Source organism: Protopterus annectens, chromosome 14.part0, assembly GCF_019279795.1.
Source record: "Protopterus annectens isolate FY-2018-M chromosome 14.part0, PAN1.0, whole genome shotgun sequence".
Lineage (NCBI taxonomy): Eukaryota > Metazoa > Chordata > Ceratodontiformes > Protopteridae > Protopterus > Protopterus annectens.
Window position 1 is genome coordinate 482,224,268 of NC_056748.1, and position 25,440 is coordinate 482,249,707.

General features: G+C 42.7%; 1 protein-coding gene across 1 annotated transcript in view; it reads left to right on the plus strand.

Annotated features, from left to right (window-relative positions):
• The window catches only part of RRP12 (ribosomal RNA processing 12 homolog), a 1,805,151-nt gene that overhangs the window by 1,212,565 nt on the left and 567,146 nt on the right, over nucleotides 1-25,440 (plus strand). The window contains exon 25 of the mRNA XM_044056239.1: nucleotides 5,972-6,009. Coding sequence (XP_043912174.1) covers nucleotides 5,972-6,009 — 38 coding nt within the window. The remainder of the gene's footprint in view (nucleotides 1-5,971; nucleotides 6,010-25,440) is intronic.

Below are 25,440 nucleotides of genomic sequence, written 5' to 3' on the forward strand. Positions count from 1 at the left end.
CCAAGTACTTGCACCCGTAGGAGGGAAAATTGCCCTGCATGCCAAAAACAGGGAATGCATTACCCAAGACAGATGGATCGTAAACATAGTTTCCCAGGGATACAGATTCCACTTCCACTCACTGCCAACCCTAAGTGGATGGCCAGACCTCCCCTCAAAGCAGTGTGCAGAGGCCCAAAAGCAAGTGCTTTCTCTTCTCAGTATCAAGGCTGATCAACCTGTCCCAGCAGAACAAAGGGGACAAGGCTTTTATTCCAGACTGTTTCTGGTTCCCAGAAAAGAAAACTCTTGGCGTCCTATCCTGGATCTGTCTATTATCAACAACTTTCTGGTGGTTCCAAAACTCAAAATGCTTACTCTCCAACAGCTGCTTCCTATGCTAGCCAAGAACTCTTGGCTAGCAACCCTAGACTTAAAAGAAGCTTATCTGCACATTCCCATAAGGGAATCTTGCTGTGGAAATACCTACTGTTCAGAGCAGGCTCCATGCACTATCAGTTCTCTGCACTTCCATTTGGCTTATCTACTGCGCCCAGGGTATTCACAAAGTGCCTAGCTCCAGCCATTGCATATTGCAGATGGAGAGGAATTCAAATTTACCCATACTTGGATGATTGCCTGATTCAGGCGGACAGTCAGGACTTGCTACTACAGCACCTGGCATTTATAAAGGGACTTCTTACTTCACTGGAGTACACCATAAATGAAAAGAAATCACAACTGGTACCCAGCCAACAGATTGTATTCCTGGGAGCAAGCTTGAACACAACTTCCCCGATGGCATTCCCCACTCCAGAGAAACAAATTTGACAAACTACTTCAATCTACTGGCCACCAAAACCCGGCTATCTGCAAGGAAAATACTGCAGGCCCTAGGGTTCATGGCCTCTTGCATTCTACAAATTCCATATGCAAGACTGCATATGAGGAAACTTCAATGGTACCTAAAAAGTCTCTGGTGTCAACATTCTCAGGACCTGGAAACAATGGTTCCTATCATTCCTTGCCTAAGGACAGAGTTCCTTTGGTGGGCAGAGACCTGCAACCACAACACGGGACTCCCTTTCACTCTATCCCCTGCCGATCAAACCCTAACAGACGCATCAGACTATGCATGGGGGGCTCACATGGCAGGGGTACTGCATTCAGGACAAATGGAACCCAAAGCAAATGCACCTCCATATCAATCAAAAAGAAATGTTAGCTGTACAGAATGCTCTGATGGCCTTCAAATGCCTTATTCTTCCAGGACAACTATTGGTAAAGACAGACAAACACCACAGTTATGTGGTACATAAACAAGCAAGGAGAACCCATTCCTACCCACTCTGCAGACTAGCCATGGCTCTGTGGAATGCAGCCTTGAGCAACCAAGGGAGCCTGCAAGCTCAATTCCTGCCAGACAAACTAAATTCACTAGCAGACGACTTAAGCAGAAATCTCATGGACCCACACGAGTGGAAACTGGAACCCAAAATATTAAAGCTTTTGAGGAACAGGTGGAGGGCACCAGAGGTGGACCTTTTTGCTTCCCCTCAGAACTATCAATTGAGCAAATATTGCACCAGAACTTCCTACAGCCAAGCTTGGAAAGTGGATGCCCTGTCCTTCACCTGGGAAAGCCTCTCGGTCTATGTCTTTCCCCCTCCTCTCAAAGGTTCTACTAAAGATCAAACAGGACAAGCCAAGGACAATCCTGATTACATCAGACTAGCCAGGCCAGCACTGGTACCCTCTTTTAAGCAGTCTGACAGTGTTGCCATCATGACGCCTGCCTCAGACTCCTTCCCTGCTGTCCCACTAGGCGGGCCAGATTCTGCACCCTCAGCTACAGACCCTGAACCTAGCAGCCTGGCTCATCCCCTGAATTCTTCCTCAGCAGCTCTCAGTAAGCAGGTGCTGGAGGTTATTCTTGAGGCAAGGAGGCCTAGTACTAGAAAATCCTATTCAGAAACGTGGAAAAGATAAGACTCCTGGAACCAGTCTCAGGGAATGGACACAACTCTGCCCAACTTGCCTCGGATACTAGATTTCTTAACAGAAATGCTCCACAAAGGCTTATCCTTCTCTTCAGTCAAGATTCATGCATCTGACATCTCGGCCCAATATAATACTGAGCCACCCCTTTTCTCTCATCCTCTAGTCAAAACAGTTCCTGAGAGGAGCCAAAAATTTAAGACCCCCCATGAGAGCTCCAATTCCTGCCTGGGACCTTAACTTTCTATTGGAAAAACTCACCTTTCTGCACTTTGAACCTCCTGCCACAGCAGAGTTAAAACTCCTCTCATGGAAGACAGCTTTACTTCTAGCCATCACTTCAGCAAGAAGAGTGTCTGAATTGCAGGCCCTTATGGCCATGGAACCCTTCATTATCTTCCATGGGGACAAGGTTTCCCTCTGAACTTAACCCATCATTTATGCCCAAGGTTGTACCCATTGTGTCTTTGAACCAATCCATTCATTTTCCAACCTTTTTCCCCAATCCTCAGAATAAAGGGAAAGAATCCTACACTCCCTGGACATGCACACGCAGCTCAGGTTCTATCTTGACAGGTCTAAGCCTTTCAGAAAATCTGACCAGCTGCTAGTCAGCTTTGCTGCAGAGGCAGAGGGCAAGGCCATTTCAAAGCAAACCATTTCTAAATGGATAGCACACTGCATCCATTTCTGCTACAAACATCATGGGAAACCTGCTCCACAGGGGATTTAGGACACATTCCACTAGGGTTACATCAACCTCTACAGCATTTCTCAGGGGAGTCCCTACCAAGGGGCATCCTAGAAGCTGCAACCTGGAGCTCTGTACACACTTTCACCAAGCATTACCACATAACTATCTTTTCTAAATCCAGAGCTGGATTTGCCACAGCAGTCTTATAGGGCCTGATTGCCAGCCCTAATGCTGCATAACTACATCCACCCTTCCTTATCTTTGGGAATCAACCCAAATGTGATGACTATGCAACATTGAAACACGAAGAACATAGGTTCATAGGTAGGTACTAGGCTATCGGCCCTGGGGCCTATACAAGCCCAGCCAAAAAGGTACCCTGGCTTTTGCCACCCAAGAAAATTATTTTCCTGTGCCACTGTTGAGCAGAGCCACAGAAGTGATCCCTGGGGTGAATTTCCTATTTCCCATCCATTCATCAAGATTTTTCTTGAAGAGTGCTAATGAGGAGCTTTGTTTGATATATTCCAGAGTATGGGAAGTCTTTGGAACAGGAATCTATCCCTCCAGCATGTTCTGTTTATTGTGGTGACAAGGTTTATGTCCCTAGAGCGTGTAGCTCGGAGGGATTGGGATTTCTTTAAATGGAGCATGTCCAACAGCTCTGGGTTTGACATAGCTTTGTATGTTAGGCAGAGTACAGTTAACATAGTACAGTTGTGTACACTTACCATAAATGTAGATGTTTGAGTGTATTCACTGTTGCAGTCCTGGTTACCCTCCCTCCAGCCCCCTGTCTTTCTTTACTTCTACCTGTCTTTGTTGTTTGGCATATCTTATATCATGTGTATTTACTTTTTGCTGGGGGTGTTCCATACCATGTAATTGCTTCCTATTTTTGGGGGCACCTGACATCTGGGGCAAGAAAAAACTGATGTAATGGTGTCGGCTGCATGTTTTATATCCCTGATGTCATGGAAGAAGCAATAGCATCTGATGCAGAAATCCCAAGACTCTGTTATTCAGGCCGACTGAGGGCTACCTGCAGGCAGATAACCCAAATGTGATGACTTCAGCAGTGAATGCACTCAACATCTACATTTATGGTAAGTATACACAACTGTACTTTCCCATACCTGAACGACCTTCCCTTTCAAGATGTGCCGATGTGAAGTGTTGCTATCTGTGCCAGGGAGAATGGGGCAGTGCATGTGTAACATATGCCAGTATAGCTAACTGGAGTTTTATAAATAATTTTGTCATTTCGCTGTCACACTGACTTGTACAGATGGTTGTGTTAAAAATGTATCGCCAGTGTTATAACTGATTAAATGTTTAGGTTTAAACAAAAATTTTGGAAGGGAAGAGTAAAGGTTTTTGAAATTGTTTTATAGCTTTCAAGTACTGCAACAGATCTTAGCAAATCTCTGAATATGTATTTTACCAGAGTCAGGTAATCATTCTATAAACAGCACTGAGAGGATGGAACTTGCACAACAGCTTGTTTTTTATTTTGTTTTCTTTTGGAACCTGATGTAGAAAAGATCTATGACAGTTATCACAGTCATTTGAGTTCAGTTCATTAGTTGGAAGCTTATCACCTTACCTTGTGGAAGTAAGCATCTCAGCATCTAATCTTGCCTTGCTGTATTAAGTTAGCTAGGGTACAGTTATTCTTTAAACAGTGAGGAAATACAGTGAGAGTAGTTAAGTAGTGCTTTTCTATCTGTTTGAATCTGTCCAACCATGTTACTTATATTTCTCCTATGATTGAAACTCTGATGTTTATTGTACTTTGGTATTTTGTATTCTCATGGTTTCTATTTTATTATTAAATATTTGTATATCTTTCATTGTGGGTGGTCTTTTAGAGAATATTTTTAACGTCCTGAGGGCACCTGTGATTATTTTAGTGATGGCTTGGCCACTCCAAACAGCCTGGCTGCTTTGGTTACACTCTACCATTTATGTTAGTATTGATTTTCCTCCATATAATTGGCTACCCTTGTAAGAGCCTGACAGTGGTTGACTGGTGGTAGTGAAGTTACCTTATAGTCTGGGCAGGAGTACAGCTAGTAAATTTGTATCCGCCTTTCCCAGGAGTGCACTTGTGTGTCCGTGAAAAGCTACTTGGAACTAAGACATAGTGCTCCAGAGTAAGTCTTGTTTGGGATCTGGAGAGAGAGAATTTGGTCCCAGTGAGCATGTTCCCTGTTTGCTCTTAGTGGAAATTGTGTTTGAAGTAAAAAGCTGCATTTGCAAAATACTGTGCAAATTCATTCTTGTTTTTAGTTAGTCTCATACCAGGGTCTTTGTGTGAGGATTGAGGCTTCTTGATTACTGGCCTGAGGTAAAGAGAGGCTGTCACACAAGCAGTCAGTCCAGGAGCACTGGAGCACAATCTAAGCTCTGCCATTTCCATCCTCCAATCTCTGGGTTTCACGAGAAACTACGAAAATTCTGTTCTCTCCCATCTCAGAACCACATTTTTCTGGGATGCAGGATACAAACAGACCTCATGAAGATCTGTCTCCTCACTCAGAAGGCTCAGGCGCGCATTTCTTTTTTCGAAAGCCTTATCACTCTTAACTCATATCACTGCCAGGAATTTTCTCAGAACCCTGGGCTTCATGGCATCCACCATCCCAATGCTTCCTCTGGCAAAACTGCACATGAGCAAACTACAAAGGTTCCAGAAATCAGTGTGGATACAGCATGCACATCCACTAGAGTTCCGTACCCTTCTCCCTTGCTTGAAGAGGGAGATTACTTACTGGATTTAACAGTTGACTGCCAACCCAGGTCTCCCACTCCACCCTCCACCTGTCCAGGAGATGTTCACAGATGCCTCAGACACAGGATGAGGAGCAGCTTTCAGCTACATAAAAGCACAAGGGACCTGGTCCCCTTCTCAAAGAAGGGAACATGTCAATATAAAAGAAACAAGGGCACTGCTACTGGCTCTTCAGACCTTTCAGTCTCTCTTCATTCTAGGACCACTAAAAATTTTCATTGACAACATGATCATTCTCTGGTATGTGAAACAAGCAGGGAGGGACAAAGTTTTGTGTCTTTTGCAGACAAACTCTGCAATTGTGGAAACTGGTTGTTAAACGTCAGACTCTCCTCCAAGCCGTGTATGTCCCTTCCAGCCTGACTGTAGTGGCAGACACCTTGAGCAGGTCCGAAACACAATCCCACGAATGGATGTGTCATAGGGATGTGTTACTGGACATTGTCCACAGATGGGGTAAACCACAAATAGAACTTTTTGCCTCCCCATGAACAGACAACTTTCACAGTTTTGTGCCAGAGGTCCATATCCCTTGGTTTGGAAGGTGGATACCCTCAGCTTTTTATGGAAGGGGATGTTTCTCTATGCATTCCATCCCCTTCCTCTCATTCCAAAAGTCCTGTTAAAGATTCAGCAGGACAAACCAAAAATCGTGATGGTGACTCTCTGTTTTCCAAGACAGCACTGGTTCTCCTACTCCTGCATTTAGCCAAGAGCAGTCACCACAAGTTTCTTCAAAGAGTGGACCTTCTCACACAACACAAAGGAATACATCCATCCCCACGTGTCTGCTCTTCAGCTGATGTTGTGGGTGATAGGGTTTTAATTTCTTTCAGACACCTTTTTTCAGAGGACTTGCTTAGGGTTCTGCAGGAGACCAGAAAACCCAATACTGGAAAATCTTCTTTATCCAAATCGAACAGATTTTTTATTTTGTTGTCTTTCTTATAACCAGGACTTACTTAGAATGAAATTTCTACTGGTTCTGTCATACCTGTGTGAATTGCTGGATGCTAGCTTAATTTACTCTTCAGTAAAAGTACACCTGTCCACTCTTTCTGCCTGTCTACCTCTTTCTCCACCTTTAGCCTCTAGATTTGAGATTAAACAATTCTTAAAAGGAATCCTTCACATGAGAAACCCCATGAAACATGTTCTACTCCCCTGGGATCTTAACTTTGTATTGGAGAAACTGACCTTATCCCATTTTGAGCCGGCAACTTCTGCTTCCTTGAAATACTGCTTCTGGAAAACTACTTTGCTGCTTGCACTAACATCAGCTGCCAGAAGGGTTTTTGAACTCCAGCCCTTATGGCTTCTCCTCCTTTTTTTGTGTTCCACAGAGACTGTCTCTCTCTTCTAACAAACCCTTCCTTTATGCTTAAAATGGTAAACTAGTTATCCTTCAACCAGTCCAGTCATTTACTGCCTTTTTCCCTTCTCCACAAAACTCTGCAGTAAGGATTCTGCACGCTTTGGATGTGCACAGGCAAATTGGGTTCTACCTTCATAAAACAAAGAATATCAGGACATCTGAAAGGTTGTTTTGTCTCCTTTTGCCCAAGAGGTTTAGGACTTCCTGTCTCTAAACACAATATTTCCAGATGGATCTCTAAACCTATTTCCTTCTGCTCTGAGGACCATGAAAAGAGCCTCCTCCCTTCTCCTGTTAAGGCACGCACTGCCAGGGCTGTTGCTTCCTCTTGTACCTTCTTCAAAGGATTGGACACTAACTCTATTCTGGAGGCAGCTGCCTGGTATTCAGTCCATACGTTCACCAAACATTACAAACTGGACAACATTTCCAAATCTAGGGCAGGGTTTGCCAGGGCTTTTCTCCACGGTTTCATGGAGAGTGCCACTGCCCCTACCTTTTCCCTTTCCTCATGAACTTTGGTATTCTCCCACTTGTAAAAGATACCACAACAGAGGAATAATAGATTAGTTGTGTAAAATCTTAACCATAAAGATAGATGCCCTTCTCTTTTCTGTTGCAGTATTCCATCCCTCCCTCCTTCCCCTTGACTTTGTTCTTCCTTGGATGTACTTAGCCTACATCTACATATTTCCCTTAGTTGGGCATTCATCGTGGAGCATTCATTTCTGAGGGTGGTGCATGCATGCGTCACTTTTATGGCCTATGTCCGACAGCAGCCTGTGTGCAAAGTACCATGTCTAAAAGTCTCTTGTATACTGGCAAATGTTGGGTTGTTGTGGCAAGCAACTCCCTCATGTTAAAGAATACTGCAGCATTGACGAGAAGGGCATCTGTTATAAGATTTTACATAACTAATCTGTAACTGTGCACTGCCAACTCTGGTGATAACCAAGTCCTACAATGCCAGAATAAAGTTTGCAATGATCAACTGAAGATTTAACTGGTTCCTCAGGATCTTGACCATCCTACTCCTAGTCCAATCCTTTCCTGTGCGTGTCCTACCAAGAGTAACTGCAACTTGTTCAAGATTTGTTCTATATACATAGACATGTCAAGGAGGGAATAATGTATTTCCAGTATAAACACCTCACTTCCCTATCTACATTATAACACGCTGCCACCAGACAAATCCTTCTTGCACACCCTTTAAGTTCTCTGTTTAGTAATTTATGTGGTAGCAATAGCCCAAAGCAGTTCTTCCTCAAAAGGCAGATGCTAACAGTTCATGTGCCTTTTAGTAAATTATCAATCACAAGATTTTGAAATGGAATAGTGATATTCTTTACTTGAAATATTTAAAACTAGAGAGTACGTTAGAATATGTAATATACAAATGGAAGCAGGCTTGCACTGTAAATATAAATTAAAAGCTTTGCATAGAAAAACTTTTAGCTGAAACAGTTACTATATCATGTCTACAGTTTGAAAGTCATGATAGTTGCTGGGAGCTCAGATGTGCTGCTTTCCAGCTTGAAATGTACCTAAAGAATGCATTACAACTCAGATGGAACATTGTGGTAAGACATAACTTCTTTATCTGAAGTTGTAAATCTTTATTCATACTTTACAGATAGGACCAAGTCCCCAGCTACTTGAGTCCTGGGTGGCCCTAAGGAAAGATATTCCTGAGCACTATAGAGCCAAAAGATGCTCGTCCCCTGGAGGCCAAATCTAATTTGTAATGAGATATGAAGGTATGAGGTCTTGCCCACGTGGCTGCTGCGCAGATGATATCCATAGAGGCTTTGGAATGAAAAGTTACAGAGGTAGCCATAGATCTGGTAGAATGAGCTTTTATTCTGGAAGGTAAGGGTAGCTTATTCTGTTGGTAGATAAAGGTAATGGTGTTTCTAAGCCAAGAGGATAAGGTCACTTTGGAAACAGGTTTACCCAATCTGGGTCCTGCAAAGGCCACAAACAATTGGTCTGTTTTCCTGAAAGATTCAGTCCTGTGCAAATAAAGCGGTCAGTGCACATCAGGGGTGTGCAAAAGGTACTCCCCTCTATTAGAATGTCTTGGGAAGATACCCGGCAGGTCAGTAGATAGAAATCAGAAATTACCTTGGGCAAAAAGGAAGGGTCAGTATGAAGGGGACACCCTGTCTGTGTGGAAGATCAAGTAAGGACTCTTGACACTCGAGGCCTGCAGCTGAGATACTCTTCTCGCTGAGTTGAGTGCTACTAGAAGTATGGTTTTCCAAGACAAAAATTTTAAGTCACATGAATCAAAAGGTTCAAAGGGAGAGCCTGTACGAGATTGAAGCACCATAGTCAAGTCCCAGGGATCTAAGGGAGGCTTGATTGGAGGTTTAACATGTAATACTCCTTTCAAAAAAGTCTTGCATAGGCGGTGTGACATAATCGAAGAATTTTCCAGACCATTATGAAAGTTAGTGGTAGCTGCTAAATGTACAGTGATCGTTGAAGCTGAGGCTCCTGCATGCAGGAGAGTAGTCAGGTATTGCAGAATCTTTTGAATAGGCATAGAGAAAGGGTCCAAGTTCTGATCTTTGGCCCAAATAGAAAACCTAGTCCATTTACTAGAATAAACCTTTCTAGTGGAAGGTTTGTGTGAGGCCAGAATTATTTCATGAACAGGAGATGGGATGTCAGGTGGTCTGACAATCATTGTAAGTGGAGGAACCAGGCTGTAAGCTTGAGACTGTGCAGGTTCGGGTGGATCAATCCCTGAGGATGGGATAACAGGTCCTGGGAATGATCCAGGATCCACAGGCTGTGAATCAGATGAAGCCATAGAAAAGGGAACCAGACTTGACGTGGTCAGTAGGGAGCAAAGAGGATCACTTTGCTTTTCAACCTCTCAGCTTTCTGGAGAAATTTTGGGGTGAGGGGAAATGGGGGAAAGGCATACAGAAGACCTCGGGGCCAATTGTGTGTTAGGGCGTCCCTCGGTGATTCCCCCTGAGGGGGAAATCAAGGCAAAATAGCTCCTACATTTGTAATTCAGGGGGGAAGCAAACAGGTTGCAGCAAGGATTGCCCCAGATTGTCCGCAATAAGGTTGGAGCTCCCGGGAATGTGTGTTGCTGTAAGAAAGCTATTGGAAGCTGTCGCCTAGCGCCAAATCCTCATGGCTTCCCGACACAGGGCGCGGGATCTGGTTCCGCCTTGTTTGTTGATATACCAGGCAACTGACATGTTTGACTGAATTGCAATGGTCCCCGAAGGCAGGGACGCATGGAAGACTTGCAACGCTAAGAGAACTGCCCTCAGTTCCAGGACATTTATGTGCAAGTTGGCCTTGGTGTGGGGGGGTCCAGGTGCCTTGGACAGTCTTTCCCTGGAAATGTCCCCCCCACCTCAAAAGAGAAGCGTCCGTGGTCACCGTAGCCTTGAGTTGGGGAAGACAGAACGGTTGACACCAAAGATTCTTTTGTGGCTCCATCCACCATAGCATTTCCTCCTTGCAACTGCTCGTAAGGCATATCATGTGGTTGAGTGGGTGGTTTAATGACCATTGTGAGGAGAGGAGCCACTGCAGGATTCTCATGTGCAGTCTCGCCAGTGATACCAACATAATGGCAGCTGCCATGGAGCCCAAGAGTTGCAGTACAAGATGCGCTGGTACAAACGTGTGAGGCAGAAGGACTTGAATTTGGTGTCTTATTTTCAAAAGCCTGTGAGGGGGGAGAGAAGCTTGGCAGGATGTTGTGTTTGAAGACATCTGAGATTTGTCTTTGTTGATTGTAACCCCTAAGCTGAGAGCGAGATCTTGAGTGTAAGAAAGGCTGCAAACTAGGATATTCCTGATCGGAGCAGTAAGGAGCCAGTCGTCTAGATAGAGAAACACCTGGAATCCTTGTAGTCGAAGATGAGCTACCACAACTGCCATACATTTGGTGAACACTCGGGGGGGGGGGGGGGGCTGTTGAGAGACTGAATGGCAGTGCCCTGAACTGGTAGTGATCGGCTCCCAGCCGGACGTGGAGAAACCTCCGGGAGCGGTGATCCATCTTTATATGGTAGTATGCATCCTGTAGGTCTATAGAACACATCCAGTGGTCTCTCCCTAGGAAGGGAAGAATGGACTGTACTGTGACCATCCTGGATTTTTGAGGTTTGATAAATTTGTTGAGTAGGCTGAGATCCAGGATTGGTCTCCAGTCCCCTGTCTTTTTTGGCACTAAAAAGATCCTCGAGTAAAACCCGGATCCTCCTCCTCCTGAAGTGAATAATTCTTTGAATGAAACAGTATCTCTGGAATTTTTTTCATGTGATTCTCCTTTTGAAAGTAATGAAACTGAGAATGCTTACTGTCTACTGCCGACTGATAAAATTAGTAGTAGAAGCAACTATATACCTCCTTTTATTAATGAAACAGTTAAATATTTCTCTAGTACAGTAAATTATTCTATACAAAATATCTTTAAGCAAAGGAATAATATTTCATATAATTTAACAAAAATGAATGTGAGGCGTTGAAAGCTATGAGAAACAGAAATTGTATTATTTTTAAACCCTCAGATAAAGGTAACAATTAGTTGTGATGACTGTTGAACAGTATTATAAAATATGCATGGATAATTTGAATAATGATGAAGTATATAGAGTTGCATTATGGAAGGAATATGAAGGAACTTTATCAGCCTATAATGAATTAATATTTAGGGGACATAGGTTGGGATATTTTACTAAGAATGATATAGAGAAGAAATTTTCCATAGATAAATGTTCAATGGCTAAATTTTACTGTCTTCCTAAGTTACATAAAAATAAGTCTAACCCCTCCCAGGTTGCCCCATAGTTTCTGCATGTAACTATTTCCTTCATAATATTGGAAGTGTGTTGCATGAACAATTGTTACCTAAAGTTGTAAAGTTGTCTTCTTATATTAGACACTTTTGACTTTTTGGAAAAAGTGAGAAAAATTAAATGGAATGAAAATAGATATTGGATAGTGATGGATGTTAAAAATTTGTATACTAACATCTCACATGAATTGGGTATTGAGCCCCTTAGGTTTCATTTGGGAGATACTCTACTAACGTATTATGCAATGGATTTAGTACAGTTTTGTCTCACAAATAATTTATTTGAATTTAATGGCCCTTTGTACCAACAAATAAAGGGAACAGCAATGGGAGCAGTGTTTGCTCCAATGTATGCAAATTTATTTATGGGACATTTTGAAGTACAATTCCTTTATAGAATGATTTTTTTTAGAAATTATGTGGTAGAATACTACCGTTGCATAGATGATTTAATTTTTCTATGTGAAGGTGGTAGGTCCATTGTAAATAATTTCATTCATGAGTTAGATCATAATAATTCTGGAATTAATTTTGATGGTGCACAGTGTGGTCTAAGAGTGACATTTTAGATGTAAATCTAGAGACAGAAGGAAATGAAGTGGTGACTTCTGTTCAGTATAAGTTTGAGGGAGTAAATAATTTCATATATGGAACAAGTTGTCATCCTTCACAATTAATATCTGCACTTCCTTATAATGAATTGTTGCGTATTTCGAGATTAACCAGTGATATAAAGAAAAAAGAAAAATAAATTGAACAAATTTGCAATAAATTTATACAGAGAGGCTTTAGTGCAGTGTGTATAGAGCAAGCTAAAAATAACCTTATGCTATGAAGTCAAGCTAAAAAACTGGTGGAGTATAAAGGCATACCAGATAGGAATAAAAATAATAAAACAGTGGACAAAATATTTTTTGTGACCACTTATGGTGTTTATACGGAAAAGTTGGCTAAAATAATTATGTAAAAAACGGGTGCAATAGCAGCCAAAAAACGTTTATTTCACAAATATTTTAAAGCGCTTTTTCGTCAGCATTAATAGCTGACTTCCTCAGAAATAACAATAAGTGAACTTCAGTGAAGTATTTAAAAAGTTGGTTATCTTTGACAAGTTAGACTGAATGCATATAGTCATCCAGGACTTAATGACTCGTGTTCAATTTCAAGTTTATTAAAATTGAATAGTCTTGAGATGATTTCATAGACTCTAGCCTTAGTAACATGTACCCCTTATCACTACAATTAATATATTTTGTAGATTTATAATTAATTTTACAGTAGAGTTGATTATATTGATTTAGTTTTCACAAACATACATTTATAAGTAATTTTACAAGTATTACAATGTTATATATAATGTTTGATTAATTTATTTAATGATGTTAATGTTTTTAGAATTAATCCACAAAAAGAAGAAAACGCTATAATCACAAAACTTCAGTCAAACCAGTTCAGAATTCGATACACAGCTCACAATGAGGCACCTCAAACCAAAATGTTTTGGTTTGAGGTGCCTCATTGTGAGCTGTGTTACTATCGAGTGGTGGTGGATTTCTGGACTGGTTTGCTGCTTTGGGAGTTTTTTAGAATTAATTTTTAATAGTTGTTTATCTTATGTATTATTGTCCGGTATTACACACTCTGATATACAATGTTAAATGAACGGTGAATGTTTCTTTAAATTGATTGGGGAGGTTCTTCAGCACTCTATGTAGTAATTGGATCCTATTTTAATATTTTAATTTTTATTACCTCAAAGACCTATGGTGTCATATAAACGAGGGAAAAGCATCAAAGATATGTTGGTGCATGCCCAGTTTAATTTTCCTGCAATAAGGTTGAATAAACATATATCAAATTTAGGTTTTAGAGCTTGTGGACATTGTAGTATATGTAGTCATACTGTAGGTTTTTTTGATAAAATAAATGGACAGAAGTTTGATTTGAATGATCGTTATGGCTGTGTGAAGGAAGGAATTATTTATGTACTTAATTTATTTTATATAGGGGAATCTAAACAAAGTATTCGTGTTAGATATTTGGAACATTTAAGAAATATTAGAAATGAAAAAGTGGAAATCCCATTAGGATTACATTTTAAAATGTACCATAATAGTGATGGGAGTAAATTAGAAGGTACTATTTTGGAAAAAGTGCATTGTGAAAGAGGTATGTGTTTAAAAAGTAAATTGCAATGGAAAGAAGCACTTTTTATTGTAAAATCTGACACCCTGCATCCTAATGGGTTTAAACAGAGCTTAATTGGAAATGGCTCTTGTAATGAGTTGCTCTTGTTTTATTAATGCTGTTTTAATATATAAATGAAGTGAGGAATTGGTATTGTTATACTCTGTTAAAGGCATTTGTCGAGGCGCTAGAGAGAAGTTGTTTGTTATTATGAAAAATAAATCTTTGGATTTACTGGCTGAGTCGTTTTTTTTTTTTTTTGGATTTACTTTTGCTTCTGTGGTAACCTAAAACCCGGATCCTGTCTTTTCAGGTGGGACTCGTTGGATGACCCTTTTTTCTTAGCAGTTTTTCTATTTCTAAGGCTGCTAATCCCCTCTGATTGGGTGGTACATCGGGGATTCGTTTGACAGGTCTGGGAGTTGGGTCGAAGGGTGTTTGGTAGCTTTTGGATATTGTTCTCTGCACCCAAACATCAGTAGTAATAAGATGCCAGGCTCGTAGATGCAGAGATAAACTACCCCCAACTGCTTCCAGAGGAAAGCAATCGGGCAGCTGCTCAGGAGCGCTGGTAGGGTCTGCTGGAGAAAGAATCTCTGGCTCCCTGATTACCTGGATCCCCTCTACCCCCAAAAAGGATGTCTTTCATATGAGCAGCCCCCTTTGCCTCGGGGGAATTGCTTACCATGAGTATCACGAAAGGATCCTTGGGATTTCTTGAACCATATCTTCCCCCCTTCTGGTTCCTGGAGTAGGGCCTCTGAGGGTTGGAAAAGTGTATGCCCACAGCATACAAGGTCTTTCCCACTACGTGCAAGTGTCACATACCTTGGGACCAAAAAATGCAGATTCGTCGACAGGTGCGTTAACGAAGGAAGATGTAAAAGGGTCTGTGAAATCACACAACCGCATCCAAGCATTACGTCTCATGACAACACCAGATGCAGCCGCTCGGGCTGCACCCCTCACAGTGTGAGATATCAAACGCATCATGGAGTTTGAGATGGATTCAAGGGTAGCTAGCTGTGAGATGTGTCACGTACCTCATCAGGCAGTACCCCCACCAAAGAGGAAGCTATTTCAGAAATTAAGTCTCTTTGGAAGCGAGTAAAGTGCGCCAGTAATTCAACTACTGAACGGGGAAGTTTGCTGAAGCATAGCTCCATTTCCCCAGTCTGTCCATGATCCTGGATTCCCTATTTAGAGGATGAACAGTGGAACTATCTTCTGCCAATTCCGTCTTGGTGGCCGCCGCCACGACCATAGAGTCAACTGTCAGGTGCTTGGACTAGTGGGGTTGGTCTTTAGGGGGACAGGTTCTACATTGTCCGGGGCTTTCCAGGCACACTGCACAATTAGTTTAACTAGATCTGCTGGTGGGGTCAGCCAGGAAGTAGATGGCCGGGTACTAAAGGCCTGCCAAAACAGATTCCTCAGAAGAAGGGTTAGAGGACTTCCATTCCACCCGCTGTTTGAGGATTTCGAGAATGTCTCTGAAATGTCTGGGAGAGAACAAGGGGACCCTTCCCCTTCATCACAATCAGTGTCTTCTGTGATAGATTCCTCCGGTGGGTCAAGGTGCTTCCTCTTGCACCATTTCTTCCGAGGTGGCTCTCCAGTGGGATCTTCTGAAGAGGATTCCGGATAAGGGGTTGTCTTCACAGGGGGTTCTGATACTGGTGTCCTAGGATCTGGTTGTGAACCTTCGGAGTGAAGGGCCTTATCCATCACCTCTGCAGAAGGAGCACCAGAGACCAATTCCAGTTGACGGGTGACAAGAGAACTGGGAACTGTCAGAACCGTGGACATAGACGGTGCCAATGAGAAAATAGTTGCCGGATTAGGTACCAAGGTACGGACAGTCCAAACACCGCTCCAAGAAAGCATCGGCTCCATCGTAGCCAATGCTGCAAGGATGGTGGGTGCCGACAGGGAAGGCACTGCTGTCTGAGCCAAGACAGTATGTACCACAGCAGGAGCTGGGGGGGGGGGGTAAGCAGAGGAAGATGAGATAAAAGATTCCGAGCCAGGGGGGACAGGAGGTCTAGCTGGAATGGGCAATTCCCTAGCTACCAGAAGCTGGTCTACAACCCGCACTAGGTCTAGTTTAGAAATGCTCCTAGTGGATGTAAGAGGCTGCAGAAGGGGAATCCGTTTTTTCTAGAAAGGGACTAAACCGCTGCCCCAAGAAAGTATCGTAAGTAGGAGAATATCTATATTGGCATGAAATCGGGTTTTGGAGCCAATGGAGCCGAAGTAACTGTCAGCGCCGGGGATGGTGCCGGGACATGTGCAGTCATCGATGCCCATGGAGCCGAAGAATCTTTTGGCACCGTGGACAGGGATGGTGCCAAGGTATGTACAGTCATCGGAGCCCATGGAGCCAAGGAAGCTGTCGGTACCCTGGACCGGGATGGAGCCGAGGCATGAACAGTCATCGGAGCCGATGTAGGAGCCAAGGACGGCACCGGAAGTCAGTGGTGCTGTGTTTGGAACCAAGATAGAAGTAAATACCATGGCCAGCACCAAGGGGGAGGACACACAGATCCTGGTGCCAAAGAGGTCTGCACTGAGGGCACCGGTGAAGCACGTGACAGACTCGTTCCCTAACTGATGGAGATGCAGGGACCTAGTCACTGTTTTTCCTTATATTTTTGGTCTTAGGAGGGGGTGAGACCTCCGACCCAGATAGAGCCTCTGAGAAAGGTTTCATGAGTAAACCTTTTAAAATAAGTTTATTCTTACGTTCTGCTAGTGTCAGATTAGAAAAAACAGCACAAATGTCACAATCAGCTTTCAAATGATCCATGCCCAAACAGTAGACATAACAGACGTGTGTATCTGAGTTAGGCATCGTATGTCCACACTTGTCACACTGTTTAAAACCCAATTTAAATTTGTCTGACATGGTAAAAGAAACAATAGTATCCTGTAGAAAATTTTTTTTTAAGGAATGCCACCAGTAAAGGAAGCCTCACAAATTCAGGAGAGAGGGACAGTCAAAAAAGGTAAAATTTTACATTAACAAAAAAAAAGGGGGGGGGTAGGAAATAGGCGTAGGTTATAGACAGTGAAAAAAGACTAAGTTGACTAACATTTTTGAAATTCAGAAGAAAAACTGTCAAAAACAACAAATTACTACTTGGCTTGAGAGAGATGGCTAAACTCGTCTGACCAGGAGCGCGGCAAACAAGATCTGGAGTATCTAAGAGAGGGGCATTGTGGGTAGGTTCTCAACTAAGAGTTTTTGGCTTGCACGAGCTGGGAAACGGCCGTTTCGGTTCAGAGGATGGAACCGATGTCCTCTCTGTAAAGTATGAATAAAGATTTACGACTTCAGATGTAAGGGTTTTTACATTGGTAAAACCAAAAGGCGACTTAAAGGATTTGTGAACACCTAAGGGACATTAGAACGTGCAGTAACAGCAGTGCATTATTCAAACATGTAGATAGATAATCCTGGTCATGAATTTAGGGTTTCGTGTAATAGAAAAAGTGTTGCAGGGCCCTCGGGGTCCATGGAAGACTACCTCGAATTTAAAGAACTATGTTGGCAAGTGAGGTTGGATGCCCTTACTTTTCCTGGGCTTAATGATAGTCTCGGTTTAAGCAGTTTATTAAAGCTGCATTCGTATAAAATATAATCTTGCTTTTATGAATTAAAATAAATGTATTTTTATTCTGTAATCAATTTTTAAAATATTACTGGGTTGCTGTATGTGTATACAAAAGGATAGAGTAATAATTTTAATCTGGTTTAACAAGTTAGGTATTTTGTATTTGGCACTTAAAATGTTTTATCAATTTAAGTGTTTTACTAATTGATTGTATCATGCGATGACTTTTAAAGGTATAAATTATGGAGTCAATAGAATTTTTTACTGTTCTGAAGAAGTCAGCTGATTTATGCTAACAAAAGCTCTTAATAAAGGTCCTTTACAACAAAGGCTTTTGATAGAGTCTGAGAAGGTGTCCTTGGTTTTCATTTTTTGGACTGTATCTGTGCCAGGTTCCTGGTTTTTGAGGCATCCTAGTGCTGTTATTTGTCCATGGGTGTGAGGTACTGACATAATGCAATACTGAAAAGCTCTTAGATAAAATTCCCCATTCTTAGACCGCAAGTGGTTTTTAGAAATCCTCAAGAGGAGTAGCTTGCAGAGACAAATGAATCCAAACAGAATTTTTCATAATTTCAGATTAAATACCAAGATTTGTTGTCATAAAGCTAATACCATAAGTAGCCTAGTTAGTTAGTAACCTGTTAAAGGAGTCTCTCGGACAAAAGAGGAAACAAAGCATATGTAGTATAAATTAAGCTTTTGTTTTGTAGTCTACTAAAATTGTTGAGTGAGTAATGAAGTACTTATTAAATGTTAAAGTGCTGTCAGTTCCTTTTCTTAATGCCTGTTGAGAGTTATTGTTCATAGGTTCATACTAGGCTATCTGCCCTAGGGCATTTATAAGCCTAGCCAGAGTGTGTTTGGCTTTCGCCACCCATTTTAAATTAATTTTGCTATGTTCTTTTTCGAGGTTAGTATACTGTGCCTCTGTCTAACAGTGACACAGAAGTGATACCCGGGGTAAACCTACGATCTCCCATCCGCTTATCAAGATTCCTCTTGAAGAGAGTCAATGAGGGACTCTGCCTAACCTGGACTGGGATTTTATTCCAGAGTGAAGGGAGTCTCTGGGTTATGAATCTGTCCCTCCAGCATGTCCTATTTATTTCAGTGCTGAGGTTCAAGTCTCTCGAGTGCGTAGCTCGATGGGATTTGGATTTTCTGAGGTGCAGCATGTCCATTAATTCCGGGTTGGACATGGCTTTATACGTCAGGCACAGATCGCCTCTGAGCAGGCGGTATGCCACTGAGTAGAGCTGGAGTTTCTTTAACCGGGCAGCATATGGCATCTGTTTGAGCCCTTTGATCCTCTTAGTGAGGTACTTTTGGGGTCTTTCCAGTTGTGCAGGTGTCTGGTAAGGTACATCCCAAAAGGGGCATTGTACTCAATTATGGGCCTGATGAGGGATGAGTAAAGAGGCACGATGACCTCCCCTGATCTAGATGTCAATCCCTTCATGATTAGGTGGGCTATATAAAATGTTTTTCTAACCATTTTGGCCACGTGGTTGTCAAATGAGAGATTGCTATCAACTTGGGTCCCCAGGTCCCTAATCACTTCTGTACTTAATGGATTACCACCTATATGCCAAAGGGGATGACTATACAATTTTTGGCGTTTAGCTTGAGGCCATGGCTTTGGCACCAGTTGTCTGTTTCTATGAGGCCCTTTTGGAGGATGCTTGTGTCCGCTGGAGAGTAGATTATGGCGTCCAGTTTGCAGTCATCTGCAAACTTGGTCAGCCACAGTCCTTCCGTGTTGGCCTGTACCTCCAAGAAATATATACCAAACAAGAGAGGTCCCAGGACTGAGCCTTGTGGGGTGCCACTTGTAACTGGTTTGGAGTCTGACATGGCTCCAGCAATTCTAACCATGTGGGTTCTGTCCTTGAGCCAGTTTGCAACCCATCTAGTGACATCGGGGTTTATATTTAAGCTGGTGAGCTTATCTATAATGCCCGAGTAGGGTATTGTATCGAAGGCTTTTGCGAGGTCCAGGTAAGCTGTGTGGACCACCAGTGGCCTTGGTGACTGTTTCAAATAAATCAACCAGGTTTAAGAGGCAGGATCTGCCCTTAACAAAGCCGAACTGGGTAGGATCCAGTGTCTGTAGGTCCCCAATATCTTTATTTATGAGGTCCATGATGATCCTTTCCATAGCTTTGCAGACCAAGCTAGTCAGGCTTATGGGGCGATAGTTTCCAGGATCCGTTGAGACACCACCTTTGTGGAGAGGGACCACTGTTGCTGTACACCACTCTTTGCGTACATATCCTGTAGTAAGGCTGAGATTGAACAGTAGTTTTATATTTGGGTTTAGCTCTTCTTGGAGTTCATGTAGGACACAGCCCGGGACACCGTCTGGTCCCATTGATGCTGTGTTGTTTGCTTTGGAGAGGGCGGCTCTTACCTGAGCATCTGAGATGTCAGGGGGGCAGCACTCTGCTGGGATAGATATTTGCCCTTTTGGTGGGGAGGGGGTCGGGCCTTTGCGCTGAACCTGTCAGCTAGGATGTTGGCAATGTCTGTGGGTTCGGTGTATTTTTTGTCATTTTGGACTAATTCTGAGTATATCTGGAATTTCCCACCCAGGTTCCTAACATAACTAAAGAAAGCCTTGTGATTATCCTTGGTGTCCTGTGCAATTTTTCTCTGGAAGCTGGCCTTAGACGATTTTATGAGTGCCCATAGTTTTTTGCTAATACTGATCAGAGATGCCTTCCCTTTTTGGGATTTTGCTCTATCATGTATTAGCTTCCTCCTTCTATTGTATAGTTTGTTTATGGCTGGGGTCCACCAGACAGGACGTCTGCCTTTGGAGGATTGGGTCTTGGTTTTATTTGGGATTGCATGATCCATGCATTCCTGAAGGTGTTCATAGAATGCGTTTATAAAGGATTCTGCGGTCTGGGCTGTATTTTCCACAGGCTCGGGGGCTTTGATTGATTCCACCTCGGTTTTGAGGAGTGTGAAATTTGCTTTAGATTAGTTTTTCACTGTGGTTTTCAGGGCAGGGGGTGGAGTTGGGATGTGAATATCGAGTGAGATTAGTTTATGGTCTGATCTTACCAGTGAGGGATACACTTCTGGTCTGGAGCATAGAGTCCCCATGTTGCTGATGATCAGGTCCAGTATGTTTTCTCCTCTTGTGGGAGTGGTAAGTTGTTCCACAGCATTTGAGTTTATAAATTCTAGGAACCTTTGAGCTAGGGTGTTGGTGCTAGAGTAATGCTCCCAGTCTATGTTTGGGTAGTTGAAGTCGCCCGATATAATGGTGTTTGGAGAGACCTTCATATTTTCCAGTGTTCTCAGGAAGGCCGAGTGGGGTTCCTGGGCTTGGGAGGGTGGTCTGTAGCAGGCTATAAACTGGAAGGCAGTTTTACCCACTGTTAGTTGCACATGGATAGTCTCTGATGCTTCGTGCTGTGCCACCAACCTGGAAGTGTGGGTATCTTTGACGAATATTGATACTCCCCCTCTTTTTGTGGTTCGGTCCAAGTTTTGGGGCCGAAAAGTATGGTATGAGGTATAACCTGGTAGTGCTGAGGTGCTCTCGGGAGCCTTGAACCAGGTTTCTGTTACTGCACAGATATCTATGTTCTCCATGCTAAGGAGAGTTTTGAGTGCGCGCATCTTGAGGTTTAGACTTCTGGCGTTGAGTAGCATTACTCTTAGTTTCTTATCCCTTGTGATATCTATGGAGATGGGTTTGTCTTTTGAGCCTTGCCTAAAAAGGCACTATGGGGGTAGCAAGAGCCTTTGCCAATATCCGAAAGCCCAGGGGTGACAGGTGCAAGCCGTCCCTAGCGAAGCATCGTGGCTTGTCGAGCATGTCATCCCAGGCTGACAGGCATTGGATCCCCTTTGAATGACACCAATACTTAAGCCAGTTGTTGAAATTGATCATCTTGTCTTCATATTGTGGCATCTTTCTTGGTGAGGGTAAGATGCTACTCAAGGTCAGGGTCATACCGGCCTGGGCTACATTATCAGCGAGCTCCTCTGTCTCTTTTCATGTAGTCCAGGGAGGTACATCTCAGGTCATTCACACCAGCATGGACAATGACCGAGTCATATTTGTACTTGCCTTGGAGTGACCTGAGTGCTTGTGTTATGTGGCGGATCCTAGCGCCCGACAGGCAGCTCACCGTGACCTTCTCCTTGTTCAGCCTGGTGAGCGGGACGTCAGTGTGCCTGACGATAGTCACCTATTACAAGTGTATCAGGTGTGTTGTTTAGCCTTAAGGGCTGTGACTGTTCGGCACACTGGCTTTGTGAGCTATGTGTTGCACGTGTTTTGTTTTGGGGTAGCGTCATGTGCTTTGTCTGCTGCCAGGCGTGGAATTGCCATGCATCATCTCTCTTTAGTTCCTGCATTTCTCTGTAGCCAAACAGAATGCACTGGAAATGCCACCCTCCGCATACATCCTTTATCATTCTGAACTGTGTTCTTTAACTCATTTTCAGTAGCTCAAGAGGAAGGGGGCACACCTTTGTTCAGAAGGGTGAGAGTTTTATTTCCACACCAGATGGTGCGATTAATTTTTCCAATAATGGCATTGCAGTGCAGCATAAGGGGGGAGGGGTGCTGCACTCCTGTGTGTGCGCTGTCCTCTGGATGAGACTGTGACGAAAGGAGATACTGCCAGCACAGCTAGCTGGAATTTTGTAAATAACCGTATGTCATTTGTGTATATCAACATGATTTATATAGCAGTGTGACAAAGGGAGATATTCCCAGCACAGCTGTCTGGAATTTTGTAAATTGTGTCATTTGTGAATGTCAACATGCTTCATGGTAAGATGTTTGTGTTACAAATGTATTAGAACTGTTTGTCATGTGTATGTCGGACTTGTTTGTACAGACGTGTATTGAAAAAGGTTTTTGCAAAGTGCTTGAGATGTAGCCACAGCATGCTGTACTGGAAAAGAACAGACATATGTACATGCACTATTGTAACTGTTTAAATGTGTACTTTAACAGTGGAATGGAAACTGGAGTACAGGAGGCTGACTTTAGAAAAATATCTGAAATTAAATTATTTTATGGCCAGGCCATAAAAAGATATTATCTTTCAGTTTCAGTGCAGCAAGAGACCGCAATGTCTGTACTAGAGAAGTTTTCTGTATTAGTTTTAAATGTGGTGGAATGTAAATTGTTTTATGACTTCTATCATCTGCCAAAAGATCCGAGGTCTATGTATTTTCATAGGTAAATGTTAAATATTGCCAGATTCCAGCAGTTCAGATTCCATTTCACCTGGGATAGAGTCAGATGACTAGCAATTATCATTCTGCAAGCTAGCCCAGCAGTAATGTTTGAGATATTAATTTAAGAAGTCTGTTAGACAGCATTTTGTAATCTGTCTTAGACCTGACAAGATTAATTCACCACACATTTGTCTTGCTCTGTAGTAAGTTCTTAGGTTATAGTAATTCTCTTAGATGTAGTCAGGAATATAGCAAAGGTTACCTTAGATATTTTTATTTCTTTATTTGAGACTGCCCTGCAGTATTGTTTTAAATATTTTCTGTGATTTTGAATTCTCTGTAAATATAAGTTTAGTATTATGTTGTTCTTTTATGTATTTTTAAATTTATTTAAACATTTCATTGTGGCTGATCTATCTAGAAATATTTAAGTTCTGTGACTATTTGAATATTTATTTGGTGACACTGTGGGCCACTCTTAATAATCTTCCTCTTGGTCAAACTACCATTTGTATTTATAGTAACATTACACAGTAAGATTGGGCACCCTTTAAGAGCCTTAAAATAGCTAAGGAGTTCTGGTGGCAGTGATAACTACCTTTTAGTGTGGGAAGAAGGGGGCATAGCTAGTAAACCTGTGCCAGCCTTTCCCAGGTGTGTGTGTGTGTGTGTGTGTGTGTGTGTGTGTGTGTGTGTGTGTGTGTGTGTGTGTGTGTGTAAGCAAAACAAATCTCCAAGAGTGTGTGTGTCAGCTACTTGGGCAGAGACATGAAGCACTGGTTGGACAGGGGTAGTGTTGGAGGACTTGGCTTGGAACCCTGGCTAATGACTCACTGTATAGCTGTGCCAGTGTGGAGTGTTGTTGGGGCTCGGAGAAAGAGGGAGAAACTAGCCCCGGACTGACTCTGGTCTCTGTGTGCTCTTAAGGGAAATTGTACTTTATGCAGTGAGCTGCATCTGGAAATACTGTGTGTACTTGTCATCCTTCCAGTGTATGTCCTCCATTGGTGAAGATTGAGGCTCCTTGATTACTGGTCTGGTGGGACATCATATTTATTGGTTGACAGTGGTGGGATCACCACATCACATGTTGGGATTCAGGGGTGTGGATATTGAATTCCTGTAGGCTTGTGAACATTGGTCACTAAGGAAGGTGTTTGTACTCTGAAGGAGCCATACAGTGAACATTCAGTTCCATATCACAATATTTTTATTTTATTAGCTTAGTCAGGGAGAGCAGACAGGAATGTCAGAAGAGGAGTATGGCAATGTGACAAAGGAGACAGTTGCCTGAGATGTGCCAAGACAAAAGGATTGGTGTTTGCCTTCCTGACTAAAGCAGAAATGATTGCCCCCTTAGTCATAGCTGCATCACAGATCAGCAATTAGGAGGACAACCAGACTGGCCTTGGGGATGTACAACTCTCAGAAAATGGACAATTCAGCTTTGCCTCAGAGGACTTAAAAAATCCATCTGGAGTTAGAGACTTGAACTGGAGGCCAAACGTTTAGAAATAGAATCAGCAGAGAGACTGTGGCATTTGGAGGCTATAGAAAAGAAGAAACAGAAACAGATGGAATTAGAATCAACAGCGAGACCGAGACGTCTGGAAGCTGAGGAAAATGAGAGGCAGAGGCAACATGAAAAGGAGATGCTGACTCTGGCAGGGTCAAGGAGATAATGTGGAAGGGAGTAACTGAACCCAGGAAGCAACAAAGGTCAGTAAACTTCTTCCACAATTTACAGAGGGTGATAATTTTGATAGTTTTATTAATATGTTTGAAAGGATATATAAAAAGTATAATGTTAACCAAGGGCTCTGGGTATGGATCCTGACCCCTGTACTCCATGATAAAGCTGTAACTGCTATTTCTGAATTGTGTGATACTGATTGCTTACATAATAATGTTAAAAATTGTTTTAGTGTTTTAAGCTAACACCTGAAGCTTATAGGAAAAAGTTCTGTGAGCATAGACGCAAGACGGATGAAAGTGTGTGTGAATATATTGCTTAGTTAAGCACTTATTTTCATAGGTGGTTGAATGGGTGTCAGGTCACCACTTTTGAAGGGTTGGCAGACCTTTTGGCGAGGGAACAAGCCCTTAGCACTTTGCCTGAGAACATGAGAATCTGTTTGGCAGGCAATGCAATATCACAGATGAGTGGGGAAAAAGAAAGACCTGTACCTAGCAAGCAGGGCATCACTGCACAAGAAAGGGATTACCCAGTGCTGCACATGGGTCTAAGGTATGGTGGGCAGCCTGAACCGCCCCATCAGAGTTTGCCAGTAGCAGGGGAAGCCACTAGTTCAGGTACATGGCCAGGACCAAGGGTTGAATGTTTTAAATGTAACCAGTGGGGTCATGCATATAGATGTCCATGGAGGCAAGGTGAAGAACAAAAGGTGGGACAGCCAGTAACTAGGAATCACAGAATGCCAGCAGCAAGTTGCCTGGAGACAACAAGGGTACCAGACTATCACAGGAGGTTGTACACTATCTCTATCTTAGTAGATGGAAAACAGGCCACTGCTAAGAGAGAGAGCGTCTGACCTACCCCTTGTAAAGCCTGCAATGGTTAAAGAGGAGCACTACTTGCTTGGGCAGTCTACTGCAGTCAGAGCTTTAGGAGGGACCCCATTCTAAATACCTTTAGGGGTGGAAAAGGAAGCAGGCAAGTAGGTGTGTGTGAGGATATCCTTGCAGACAATAGGGAATTATTTTGATAATGCAGTACCTTGTGTGCAT